The sequence below is a fragment of the Coregonus clupeaformis genome, chromosome 11 (genome assembly GCF_020615455.1).
Source record: "Coregonus clupeaformis isolate EN_2021a chromosome 11, ASM2061545v1, whole genome shotgun sequence".
Classification (NCBI taxonomy): Eukaryota; Metazoa; Chordata; class Actinopteri; order Salmoniformes; family Salmonidae; genus Coregonus; species Coregonus clupeaformis.
Window position 1 is genome coordinate 7,025,704 of NC_059202.1, and position 14,576 is coordinate 7,040,279.

Here is a 14,576-nt window from a genome sequence, read left to right on the forward strand (position 1 = left end):
ACCATACTCTGGAATACCGCTGGCGCATTGGTCAGTCCAAACGGCATCACCTGATACTCGAGTGACCCATCGGTGTATTGAAACCCGTCAACCACTCGTCTCCCTCTCTGATCCGGACCATGTGATACGCATTGCGTAGGTCTAGCTTGGTGAACACCGTAGCACCCTGTAAGGAGTCGAAGGCAGAACTCATCAAGGGCAGGGGATACTTGTTCTTGACCGTGATGTCATTCAACCCCGATAATCAATACACGGTCGAAGAGAGCCATCCTTCTTACCCACAAAGAAGAATCCTGCCCCCAGGGGTGATGACGAGGGACGAACGAGACCAGCAGCTAGGGACTCCTTGATGTAGGTCTCCAAAGCCTCACGTTCAGGGCGGGAGATACTGTATAACCTTCCCTTGGGGTAGACAGCTCCAGGGAACAGGTTGATGGCACAATCATATGGTCGGTGGGGAGGGGAGTGACAGAGCCTTCTGCTTACTGAACACTTCCCCCAAATCGTGATATGTCTCGGGAACCAGGGACAAATCTGGGGGTTTAGCCTCAATCACCTGACTGGGAACCGAATGGGGACAGGCAGTCTTGAGACAGTTAGCATGACAATCAAGGCTCCAACTCGTTACCTTGCCCGTCACCCAATCGAACGTGGGATTGTGTTCCTTCAGCCAGGGGTATCCAAGGACCAGAGGAACATGGGAAGACGGCAGAATGAAGAATGAAATCATCTCCGAATGATTCCCCCGACAACAGCATCTTAACCGGTTCAGTCCTCATCGTGATACGTGCCAGACTACTGCCGTTCAGAGTGGTCGCTTCAATGGCTTCCGGCAATTGCTCCTTGGAAAGCCCCAGCTGTTCCACCAACTCGGCATCAAGAAAGCTTCCATCGGCACCTGAATCGATAAAAGCGTTAATCGCTAAGCTCTGATTCCTGTTCACAAGGGTAGCCGGGAAACGGGGTCTGACAGAGGTACTGAGAGGTTGAAACTGGCTCGCTAAAAGTCCTCCCAACTTTAGCGAGCCGGGCAGTTTGACGACCGCCGAGAACAAGTGGAGATGTAATGTCCCGAGCTACCACAGTAGAGGCAGCAGTTGGTCTTACGTCTATGTTGACGCTCCTCCTTGGTTAACCCGTGCCGCCCACTTGCATGGGTTCAGAATCGGAAGAGAGGACCTCTCCACTAATCCTTTGTGGTGGAGAATGATCGACGTGTTCTGGTCCACCACCCGACCCGACTGGGAACTGAGAAGCTGATCGATTGGACGGACCCCATTGCTTCTCCCTCCTTCGCTCTCGGACTCGATTATCCACCCGAATAGACAAGGCTACCAAGCTGTCCAGGTCACTAGGCTCCGGATAGGAGATCAACTCATCCTTGAGCTGCTCCGACAGACCCTGGTAAAAGGCCGCTTGCAGAGACTCCTCATTCCACCCACTCTCCACAGCCAACGTCTTGAACTCGATCACGAAGTCGGCCACGCTGCGTAGTTCCTTGGCGAAGCGAAAACAGGCGCCTAGCTGCGTCCTCCCCTCGGACGGAATGGTCGAAGAGCTTCCTCATCTCGGCCGTGAACCCCTGGTATGAAGCCATGCAGGGATCCTGTCGTTCCCAAACGGCTGAAGCCCACTCCAGCGCTCGACCACGCAGCAACTCAATCACAAAGGCTATCCTAGCCTTGTCTGTGGCATAAGAGTAGGGCTGTAGATCGAACACTAATCCACACTGCATAAGGAAGGAACGGCATCTTCCCAGCTCCCCCTCATATTTATCCGGCGTCGGAACCTTGGGCTCACGGAAGGACACAGCTCCAGAAGCGGCAGGCGAGATGGGTGAAACCGGTAGTGGATCCTCCACCGGAAACTTGCGTTGGTTCTGGACCTCCGTCAGACCGGTAGAAAGGTTCCGAACTGACAACGCGATCTCCTGTAGTACCGTGCTATGATGGCCCAACATCTTCTCCTGATGGGTAATGGCATGGCGAACAGAGTCCAGGTCCGCTGGGTTCATTACTGGCCGGATCGTTCTGTCACGAAGTTACAAAGCCAGAACCCAGAAGCAGACCAGGACAAGGTAAGTTGAAACGAAGGTGAGTGTTTATTTACAAATTCAAGAGTGATGCTGAATAATCCAGGGAACAGAGCGGGCGGCGTTGATTAGTTGTTGGGGGGTGCAGTGGTTGATCCCATCATGGCTCGGCAGCCGCCGACCACCAGGCAGAGGTTGGATGAAGGTTCCGGACGAGTGACTGCAGATGGAACAAAACGGAGGTAAGTAAACAACAAACCAACAAGGTGCAAAAACAACAAAACTAACGCTAGAAGCTCTAAGACTGATACTCTGGTAAACCTACTGTTCATGGCTAACGATCCGGCAGGGAATGGATGTTAGGCCAGAGCCTAAGAAGGGTGATGATCAGGACCAGGTGTGCAGATTGCTGATGGGATGCAGGTGCGGAAATCAAGAGAGCTCCCCGGAGCGTTCCAGAACCCTCGGGAAACTGGAGATCCCGAGCAGAAAAACTAGTCCACAGACAGGACCCGACTCAGACTGCCGGGATCGTTACAACACAGCCATGTCTCTGACCTCCTCCCTATAGGCTGTCTCATCGTTGTCAGTGATCAGGCCTACCACTGTTGTGTCATCGGCAACCTTAATGATGGTGTTGGAGTCGTGCCTGGCCATACAGTCATGGGTGAACAGGGAGTACAGGAGGGGCCTGAGCACGCACCCCTGAGGGGCCCCGTGTTGAGGATCAGCGTGGCAGATGTGTTGTTACCTACCCTTACCACCTGGGGGGCGGCCCGTCTGAAAGTCCATGATCCAGTTGCAGAGGGAGGTGTTTAGTCCCAGGGTCCTTAGCTTAGTGATGAGCTTTGAGCGCACTATGATGTTGAAGGCTGAGCTGTAGTTAACGAATAGCTATCCAATGCTCTTTTGAGTTCATTGAGAGAGATGTGGGCTCCCAGCGAGGCAGCTTCCTCTGTTGAGAGAAGAGGAGTTCAAAATTATTTTACAAAGGATTTACTCTGGCTTGGTGTGGATTTACAATCAGAGGTGTACAGTTCTTTATAGAAGCGGGATAATCTTTTATTAATTTGGGTTCTGATAGTAATTCCCCTGTTTCAGATACAAAAGTTGCTATATATCGGCTAATTTATCATTACTGCGTACCTTGTTGGCCAGTAAATGACTGGGACGATTACCATGGAATTAATGGTTGAGTCTAACTCGATGGATGGAAAATTCTGCTCTCTGTCTTACCAATAAATTAAGTTCTGTATTGACTTTGGAAAGAGTAATAGCTATTTGTTGAGAACGCTCTAACGCAGTTAACAACATCTTTAGTTGTGATTTAATCAACCCAGATGTAAATGCAGTTGCATTATTTTTCATAAAACCATTGGTGGCATCCCATAGAATCCAGGGGTCATCGACTGTATTTTATTGATCATCATGAATTATTTTAGTTACATTTCAAATTAATAACAGAATGTAAGATTTTGTAGTAATAAATGTTGAAACGCCATCTTGTGGCTCTTTTAGGAGATTCTGAAATGTGTAATTGGCAGTCATGGTGTGGTGATCGGCTCATACACTACATTACCAAAAGTATGTGGACACCAGTGACTCAGTCAATAAAAAAGTGGTCAGATGAAGCAGATGCTAAGCTACATGACTGTTTTGCTAGCACAGACTGGAATATGTTCCGGGATTCTTCTAATGGCATTGAGGAGTACACCACATCAGTCACTGGCTTCATCAATAAGTGCATCGATGACGTCGTCCTCACAGTGACTGTACGTACATACCCCAACCAGAAGCCATGGATTACAGGCAACATCCACACTGAGCTAAAGGGTAGAGCTGCCGCTTTCAAGGAGCGGGACTCTAACCCGGAAGCTTATAAGAAATCCCGCTATGCCCTCCGACAAACCATCAAACAGGCAAAGCATCAATACAGGACTAAGATCGAATCGTACAACAATGGCTCCGACGCTCGTCGGATGTGGCAGGGCTTGCAAAATATTACAGACTACAAAGGGAAGCACAGCCGCGAGCTGCCCAGTGACACAAGCCTACCAGACGAGCTAAATTACTTCTATGCTCGCTTCAAGGCAAGTAACACTGAAACATGCATGAGATCATCAGCTGTTCTGGACAACTGTGTGATCACGCTCTCCGTAGCCGATGTGAGTAAGACCTTTAAACAGGTCAACATTCACAAGGCCGCAAGGCCAGACGGATTACCAGGACGTGTACTCCGAGCATGCGCTGACCAACTGGCAAGTGTCTTCACTGACATTTTCAACCTCTCCCTAACTGAGTCTGTAATACCAACAAGTTTCAAGCAGACCTCCATCATCCCTGTGCCCAAGAACACTAAGGTAACCTGCCTAAATGACTACCAACCCGTAGTACTCACGTCTGTAGCCATGAAGTGCTTTGAAAGGCTGGTCATGGCTCACATCAACACCATTATCCCAGAAACCCTAGACCCACTCCAATTTGCATAACGCCCCAACAGATCCACAGATGTGTACCTGGCCACTGTCTCCAAATGCTCCGTTTGGATTGGATTTGTACCACAAATGCAAACAAAAAATACTTTAGGAGACAGTGGCCAGATAAACAAAACCATGCATGGATTACTGTCTCACCTTGTCCATAGACTAATTACAGGGTAAGGAAACCATTAGGTAATTTTGTAATTTGGGTGAAATATCCCTTTAAGTCAAGGTCTGACTATCATTAAGTGTTAAACCTATTAAATTGGTATAATACCAATGCCCAGGGTCCATTAGTGATCTTCGCATTCTCAGTGAAGATACGAATGAAGAACTTAAGAAACTTGTCGTCATATTCATAGCGGGACCCAAATAGTACAAGATAAAGGATATTGAATGAAGATTTATGGAAGACAGTCTGAGTGTCCATGGTTTTCCCTGTACAAAATAAAAATATATAGTAGTAGTTATTATCTATTTATTATCAGTTAAATGACAAGTATGATACGTTTCTTTACCACAAAGACAGATTAATGTCAATTTTAAATGTTATACTTTCATACCAACACTTTTCTCCAAGGGTGCAATGATGTATGATGTCTCCTCCAGAATCCTTTCCTCCATAGACTGCTTCCCAGACCAAAGTTTCTCAGGGTCATTAGGGCGAAGAGACGTTGCTCTCTCCAGCGTGAGCTGTATTTCGAAATAATGAAACCTGGGGAGGGGTTTTAAAAATCTGACGAGCAGCTTACATTATATGATTTTGAAGAAAATAAAACTATAATCAGCGGGTAGTTTCAGGAGCTCTGCACAGTAAATAAAAAATGAATAATTTCTAAATGATTAAATGTGTTTCTGGTTGATTCTAACAATAGTATAGTTTTTGTTGTTATTTATTTTTCCTTATGTAGTGGTTGAGCATAAGGTTTTGGGGTCTTCTTGCAAAGTCCAAAGCCTTGGTAACCAGGGCCTCCTTCATAGCTTCAAGCCCATTGAGAATCACAGCTGGCCTTCCACCAATATAAAGACTGAAAACCTTCCCATAGCGCTCTGCCAACTAGTTGGGAAAGAGCACATGAGGACACATTTACAACACAGTAACACTGTGATTACAAGTGATACAAGATAACATCACCCTTTGATGAAGGAATGACAAATAACAAATAATGTAACTGATAGTTACACTGACACTGCTGATTCTTTCATGAGTTGTTATGCTATTTGAGGCATAATAACTGCACCTTCTCCAGGTCTTTCAAATGATTCCTCAAGCTCAGATGCAGCAGATTCCCAAATATTTGAATGGATTTTGGACCAGGAGGAAAGTTTGTGGTTCGATTAATCTTCAGGATGAAAAAGAGGAAGCAGATGCCTATCCACAGTAGAACAAACGAGCCCAACATGATCGGCTGTCCTGTTCCACGCTGCACACTGCTCTTTATACATGCGCAGGAGGTTCACACATGGGTGTACAAAGTTTACACTCACACTGGCCATTGTGTACTTAAGTCATTGCCATTGTGGGAGGTACACATGTGGGATCTTAATTTGATCACCCGGTTGCAGGAGAACTTTACTGCAATACAGGAAATGTAAAACGTGTAGTGTATTTGAGGTTTAAAATGGCTTCTGAAGTTTGTAATTTCCACTTTGAAATTTCAGACATGATTTTCCCTTGCGAAAAATGTATAAATCCCTACAAACATGTCTATTAATTATAATCCATATAATAATTCACATTTCCTGTTGCTGCAGGATTATTTTCCTGCTGTAGCAAACTGGCTTAAATTAAGATCCAACATCTGTAGGCCTATGCTTCTCAGTATGTACACTCAGTAACACTCAGTGTTGTAAAATAACCCCATGGGTATTAATAACCAGAGTTGTGTGTGATTGTGTCATTTTTCCTCTGTGTAACAAAAGGGCTGGTGGATGGAGCTCTAGGAGGACGGGCTCATGGTACCAAACACATCAAACACATGGAAACAACGTGTTGATTCCGTTCCATTGACTCCATTCCAACCATTACAATGATCCCATCCTCCTATAGCTCCTCCCACCAGCCTCCTCTGCTGTGTAGAGTAAAACACTCAAAACCATGCCCATCATTATCATATTTCCCAGCATGCTCTATTGCAGGTTGATTTTCAGAATAGTTTTTTTCAATTTCTGTTTTTGCATGTAAATTGATTAGTTGATTAATCTTATGCTACACAAAGATAAATAACATACATTTTCTAAACTAATCCAACCTGTTAGTAGTTGGATTTATTGCACCTGTTACTAAAATGGTTGTTCCAGTTTAGATGATTTAGGTAGTCTCATTAACCAATCTTCCCTACCCTGACAGTCATTGAATGCAGGTTGCAAGTGATTAAAAGTTCAAATTGTTGGATATCCTCACTCTGGCTGGATTTTAAAAGGAATTACAGATCACTTTGCTAGCCATCCTAATGTGACTTTCAGTCCTTATGTGGCCTGTAAACCAGGAGTTTTAGACCACTGTGTTAGGGTATAACTAGGCTCTCAAAGAAAGGCCTTATGATATACAGTGAGGGAAAAAAGTATTTGATCCCCTGCTGATTTTGTACGTTTGCCCACTGACAAAGACATGATCAGTCTATAATTTTAATGGTAGGTTTATTTGAATAGTGAGAGACAGAATAACAACAAAAAAATCCAGAAAAACGCATGTCAGAAATATTATAAATTGATTTGCATTTTAATGAGGGAAATAAGTATTTGACCCATCTGCAAAACATGACTTAGTACTTGGTGGCAAAACCCTTGTTGGCAATCACAGAGGTCAGACGTTTCTTGTAGTTGGCCACCAGGTTTGCACACATCTCAGGAGGGATTTTGTCCCACTCCTCTTTGCAGATCTTCTCCAGTCATTAAGGTTTCGAGCCTGACGTTTGGCAACTCAAACCTTCAGCTCCCTCCACAGATTGTCTATGGGATTCAGGTCTGGAGACTGGCTAGGCCACTCCAGGACCTTAATGTGCTTCTTCTTGAGCCACTCCTTTGTTGCCTTGGCCGTGTGTTTTGGGTTATTGTCATGCTGGAATACCCATCCACGACCCATTTTCAATGCCCTGGCTGAGGGAAGGATGTTCTCACCCAAGATTTGACGGTACATGGCGCCGTCCATCGTCCATTTGATGCGGTGAAGTTGTCCTGTCCCCTTAGCAGAAAAACACCCCCAAAGCATAATGTTTCCACCTCCATTTTTGACGGTGGGGATGGTGTTCTTGGGGTCATAGGCAGCATTCCTCCTCCTCCAAACACAGCGAGTTGAGTTGATGCCAAAGAGCTCGATTTTGGTCTCATCTGACCACAACACTTTCACCCAGTTCTCCTCTGAATCATTCAGATGTTCATTGGCAAACTTCAGACGGGCCTGTATATGTGCTTTCTTGAGCATGGGGACCTTGCGGGCGCTGCAGGATTTCAGTCCTTCACAGCGTAGTGTGTTACCAATTATTTTCTTGGTGACTATGGTCCCAGCTGCCTTGAGATCATTGACAAGATCCTCCTGTGTAGTTCTGGGCTGATTCCTCACCGTTCTCATGATCATTGCAACTCCACGAGGTGAGATCTTGCATGGAGCCCCAGGCCGAGGGAGATTGACAGTTCTTGACAATTGTTTCTTCAATTTGCGAATAATCGCACCAACTGTTGTCACCTTCTCACCAAGCTGCTTGGCGATGGTCTTGTAGCCCATTCCAGCCTTGTGTAGGTCTACAATCTTGTCCCTGACATCCTTGGAGAGCTCTTTGGAATCTGATTGATAGCTTCTGTGGACAGGTGTCTTTTATACAGGTAACAATCTGAGATTAGTAGCACTCCCTTTAAGAGTGTGCTCCTAATCTCAGCTCGTTACCTGTATAAAAGACACCTGGGAGCCAGAAATCTTTCTGATTGAGAGGGGGTCAAATACTTATTTCCCTCATTAAAATGCAAATCAATGTATAAAATTTTTGACATGCGTTTTTCTGGATTTTTTGTTGTTGTTATTCTGTCTCTCACTGTTCAAATAAACCTACCATTAAAATTATAGACTGATAATTTCTTTGTCAGTGGGCAAACGTACAAAATCAGCAGGGGATCAAATACTTTTTTCCTTCACTGTATGTAATGTATTGTCATAAAGAGTTGAATTATAAAGGCTAATATAGGTGAAGGACCTTAATTTGAGCCAGTTTGCTACAGCAGTAAAATAATCCTGCAGCAACAGGAATTATTATGTGAATTATAATAATGTACATTTTGTTAGGGGTTGATACATTTTTCGTAAGGGAAAATCAAGTCTGACATTTTTAAGAAGAAATGACAAACTTCAGAAGCCTTTTTAAACCTCAAGTACACTACAAGTTTTACATCCTACAACAGGGTGATCAAATTAAGATCCTACATCTGTAAGGCTGGTGGAACTGTTCATAGATGCTTCTAGAAATAACCCTTCAAAGATAACTGTGTGAAAGGTGCTGTATAGATATAGTACATTGCAGTACAATATTTCACATTACATTTTTTATTTAGAATTCATCAAGCCACAGATTCCCACAAGACGTTTTGAAAGTACTATCCAGTAAAACAGGTACTGAATGCCTATAACATCAGATATCCCTGTAGGGTTCACTAGTGAGTTTTCCCCATCAAGGGTGTGTGTAATGAGTCCTATATTACATATTCACATAAGCAAATTGTGACAAATTAAAAACAAAAATGTGTTAAGCACAAATACATATAGAGAGTTGAATATTATATTATATTATATTACAATATTACACCAATCCTATTTGATCTCTGTCTAGAATATCTTCCCCCTAACTAGTTCCCTCTCAGTCTTACACCCAGTCTGTAGGGTTTGGGGGACAGGGTTACACCAAACACAGGGGTGTAGTCAGGTTCCCCTGCATCCTCAGGCCACACAAACTTGAAGCGTCGCAGCAGAGTTACCATGATCAGGAAGAGCTCCATGCGAGCGAGTCCTTCTCCAAGACACATTCTGGGCCCTGGAACAACAACAAACTGTATGAGCCCTTTATGTATTATGATGTCAACAACAGCAGTGATGCACTTTGAGTTGCTCTATCCCTCACCTGCAGAGAACGGCATAAAGGCCTCAGGCTTCGTAAACTCGCCCTGCTCGTTCAGGAAGTTTAAGGGGTTGAAATCATGGGGGTACTTCCACTGACCCTCTTCAGACAGCACAGAGGTGAGGTTTGGAATGATCAAAGTGCCCTGCAAGTAAGAAACAGAGAAAGAGAGAGAGAGAGAGAGAGAGAGAGAGAGAGAGAGAGAGAGAGAGAGAGAGAGAGAGAGAGAGAGAGAGAGAGAGAGAGAGAGAGAGAGAGAGAGAGAGAGAGAATGAGACATATCAAAGTGGAGAAGAAATAAGGAACATTATGTTAGAGATTTTGAAATGAGAAGACAAGACATTTTAGATGTATTGCTGCTTCTCACCTTTGGGATACTGTAGCCCATCACCTCAGTGTCTCTGGTGGTGCTATGAAACACACTGAGGGGGACAGTACTGGCGATGCGCTGACTCTCGTGGGTCACTGCCTGAGTGTAAGGCATCATGTGTCTGTCCTCAAAAGATGCGTGTTCTTTCCCCTCCAGAACTGTGTCAATTTCCTGCTGACACCTCTCTGAGAAGACCAAAGGGAAGTGATGTTGGCAAAAAAGGGCTGAAGTCAAAAGGGCTTATCAACATTGCCTGACACCTTTTTTCTTGAGGAATAATCTACAACTGCTACAACTGTAGTAGTAGAAAGATACTTTTTCAATGTCAGCATTAGAAAATAAAGCAAACAGACCCTGAATCTCTGGGTGGGTCATGAGGTATAGAAAAGCAGTGAGCAGTGTGTTGGAGGTGGTGTCTGTTCCAGCAAAGTGCAATTCCAGGATGTACATTATGAGTTGGGCCTCTGAAAAAGAAGATCCATCATCTCCTCTCTAGTGGGGAGAGTACAGCAGTGTCAGACTAAAACTGTGATGATTTTGAAGGCACTGTACTAACTAGTCATAATGATAGATGATGTGGTCTAACCCTCTCATCTAAACACTTAAACTCCAAAATGAACCCACTTTTTCTAGTTCATCCAGGTAGCAGTCAATGAAGTCCCTTGGCTCCCCAGGAATCCTGGTTTCCTTATGCTGAGTGACTAGTCCAAGAGACATCTGTTTGCAACAAATTACATTTTGAAAGGCCTTCTGGAATGGCAAGGGAAGGTGTCGGAGCATGGGCACTGTGTCATAAAGCTGTGGAGAAAGACCAAGTAATGAGTCAGAACTACTATTGCACCAACCATTCGTTATGCTTCCATTAACTTGTCCAATGATCTTTTTGTCGACATTTGGAAAGTTCGCATAACAAAAAATAGATGTGACAATTGCCTGCTAGGGTGCGTTTCCATTTAACTATCTTGTGTTGATGAAAACAGCTGGACGTAATGACGTCACACAAACAACAACAAAAACAAATATATACAGTGTCTAATAAAAATGTAGTGGTTGAAGTTTCCATTACCCATTTAGGCAAATTGCGCATTAATAAATTGCCAACAGCCTGTAAGACCTCCCACCTTTCTATTTCATGTCTCAGTTATCCCACGAAAGCCAGCATGGATAATAATTATCATGTGCCAACGTATCGCCATGGTCCGTGCCATGGTGAAACTTGCACTCCCGTAGATCTGAAATAATTGGATGGTGAATCTTGCCAGCTAACCAGAAAAGCAAGGCGAAGCAATTCAGGCATTCTTGAAAGTCAGGACAATTCTTGTCCTGCAAATAAACATTATTTGTATATTTGAAAAAAATGATTTTGCAAGACGTAGGCATTTAGAATTAAATGTGAAGTGGAGCTTTAGTTTTATTATAAAAACACAATTTCCATCATCATTTGTCGCAATATATAAAGTTAGACAAAATAAAAATCCACCTGTCGAATGGTAAAAATGTTGTGGATCTTTACAAAATGTCTCATATCTGCCATTTCCATTACACGTCACAATGATTTTTTGTGCCACATTGCTTTTTTAGAATAAATCTGGGTCAATGGAAACCTGCATAATGATCTACCATCCATATCTGCTTTCAAACCAAAATGTGTGATTTACAGGAAGCAATGTAATTAACATTGTTCTATGCTGTTTTATGTAAGTATACAGTTACCAAAAAGCTGTAATTATGTATAATACCATAGCCCAGGGTCCATTGGCGATCTTTGCGTTCTCAGTGTAGAGCTTCACGAAGGTCTTAAGAAACTCATCGTTATAGTCATAACGTGACCCAAAGAGGACAAGGCAGATGATATTGGATGCAGCATTGTGGAAGAGAACCTGAGGGTTCATGGATTTTCCTGTGGAAAAATAACAATATTACTTTGATAAGAGATACTTTGTTCTCTTTAACGTTGAGCAAGAGGGTCATATGTATAAGGACATCTGTTAAATGGCTATGTTACGTTCCTACAAAACAAATAACAATTTTCTATGTTCCACTTTCGTACCAACGCTTTTCGCCAAGGGTGCAATGATGTGTGATATCTCCCCCAGAATCCTCTCCTCCATTGACTGTTTCCCCAGACCAAAGTTTTTCAGGGTCATCAGGGCGAAGCGACGATGCTCTTTCCAGCTGGAGCCATAGTCCATAAGAATGACACCTGGGATAGTTTATTACAATTGGTCAGTATTTATTGACATATCAATCAAATGATAGTTACGTTCTTAAGTGGAAAAAACAGGAATATAAAGAAAAGGTTGTTTCAGAACAGAGCTCTTCACAGTAATAGATTGAAGTGTTTTCTTGTTGATATCAATAATGTCCTGTACTGTATATTTGGATACTATTACCTTTTCCTTCTGTGATGTGGTTGACCATAAGGTCTTGGGGTCTTCCTGCAAAATCTGCAGCCCTGGTAACCAGGGCCTCCTTCATAGCTTCAAGCCCATTGAGAATCACAGCTGGCCTTCCACCAATATAAAGACTGAAAACATTCCCATAGCGCTTTGCCAACTACGGAAATGAACATATTAAAGGATTGGCTCACTATTTTTAAACCAAATCTTTATTTTTGATGTAAATGGCATGTTATAGAAGGGTCCAGACACTTTTTTAGTAATTTCATTTGGTTTTGAGAAACTATCCCCACCTGCAATAGACCTTCGTCATTGCTCGTTCTGCAGTATGGGAGCTATGGGAAAACATTAACTGTGAATTGCGTAATTCCGAACTTTATCCACAACGTTATATTCCATTTGTGCGACTCAGCTGCTTCACTATACTGAGAGCTTTGTCGTTTCTAAAAGGACGTATTTGGGTGATTTTGGAGCCTTTGTTAATGTTTTCCATAGCCCCCATACTGCAGAACGAGCAATGAGTTAGTCTATTTTGGGTGTGGATAGTTTCTCAAAACCAAGTGAAATCGCAAAAAAAAAGTATTTGGACCCTTCTATAACATGCCATTTACATCAAAAATTTAGATTGGATTTTAAAAAATTGTGAACCAACACTTTAAGTATATTGAAGGTGCATAGTGTTACAGTTGCATAGTGCACCTTTAAAGGCTATTTTCCTAATGGAATTGTTGAATTGAGTAAAACTGATCCAATCAGCAATGTATGGCCTTGAGATTACAGGCAACATAAACTGCATACACAGCCCCACTTATTACGCAATTATAGACCTATGTGCAAAGGTTGCTTTGATAAAACTATTTGATAGATGTTATATTCATATTGCAAAAAGGAATTATGGATTTCATCTGAAACATCCAAGTAATGCTTATTGATTCTTCATGAGAGCTAAAATAGTATAATAGAGTTTTATACAAGGCTTACCTTCTCCAGGTCTTTCATAGGATTCCCCAAGCTCAGATGCAGCAGATTCCCAAATATTGGAATGGGTTGTGGACCAGGAGGAAAGTTTTGGGGTCTATTAAACTTCAGGAAGAAGAATAAGAGGAGACAGATACATATCCACAGCAGAACGAACGAGCCCAACATACTTGTTGTTCAGTTCCAACTACTGCAGTGACCGCACTTTGCTCTACTCTTCTCCAAAGCTATATAGACATGCGCGTACACGCATGCGCGTCGGCGTCCGAAGTATACACATGCATTTGCACCAAAAACAAGTTTTGTTGTATAGACTTCTCTATTTCTCACACAGTCATTGACACTAACTAGGTTTCCATCCAATTGTCGACAGATTTTCATGCAAATATTTTAAAATATGCACATTTTCCCACCAGTGGTGTTTCCACCCAATGGATTTGTTGCAGATAAAAATCAGTGGGTGATGACGTGGTGCACACAACATTTACTTTTTTGCTGAAGTTTTCATGTACCGAATACAAATCTAAAGTTCAATCTGTTTCCATCACATTTTCAACTCTACCGATAGTTGTCACAAAAACTGTTGTGTTGAATAGTAAATGTGCCTACTCTGGTCTTGGCATGTGCGCTCTAGCCAACAGTTTACAGATAGAGTGCAGGTAGGCTAGTCTACATGATGAGATTATTATGGATAAAAGCGAGAATATTTTTATTTGTCAAACGGCAGTCAAGCATCAATCATCATGTCACCAGAATAAGACCATCGATATTTATTGGAAAAGGAGCATCAAGATCACCTTACACTTTCACCACCCTGTGAAGTTTATCATAATTTATTAGACTAATAAACCACATGGTTTCCAGAGTCATAGTGGGAGGACCACACACCATATTGTCGCGACTCCAAGTCTAAAATAAATTGGAGATAATGTCTAGATACTTTTGACTATGGATATCAAGTTTATAAATTGTCTGGCTGGGCTGATGAAACATTGAATTGCGCAGTGAGATGGAACAGAGTAAATAGGCATTTCAATTTGTGGAATAGACACCGGCTGGAATGCGGACCCCCACCCTTTGTATAATATATCAATATTTGCGCATAAAGGCATAGAACTATGGTCTAATTTATCAGCTGTGGTAAGGTAATATTAAATATTGCAAAATGTTTTAATAGAAACAGTTGACTTTCTTGTCAAGTACATCAATTACATT

The 14,576-nt window shown here is 42.8% G+C and overlaps 1 protein-coding gene across 1 annotated transcript; it reads right to left on the minus strand.

Annotated features, from left to right (window-relative positions):
- Positions 1-9,030: 9,030 nt before the first annotated feature.
- LOC121576940 (cytochrome P450 2F2) lies at positions 9,031-13,591 on the minus strand. Its single transcript, XM_041890543.2, has 9 exons — positions 13,365-13,591; positions 12,378-12,540; positions 12,035-12,187; positions 11,724-11,884; positions 10,609-10,782; positions 10,338-10,476; positions 9,982-10,169; positions 9,618-9,759; positions 9,031-9,530 (listed from the first exon to the last, which is right to left on the minus strand). The coding sequence occupies exons 1-9, from the start codon at positions 13,527-13,529 to the stop codon at positions 9,346-9,348; spliced, it is 1,470 nt and encodes a 489-aa protein (XP_041746477.1). The 5' UTR covers positions 13,530-13,591; the 3' UTR covers positions 9,031-9,345.
- Positions 13,592-14,576: the final 985 nt, after the last annotated feature.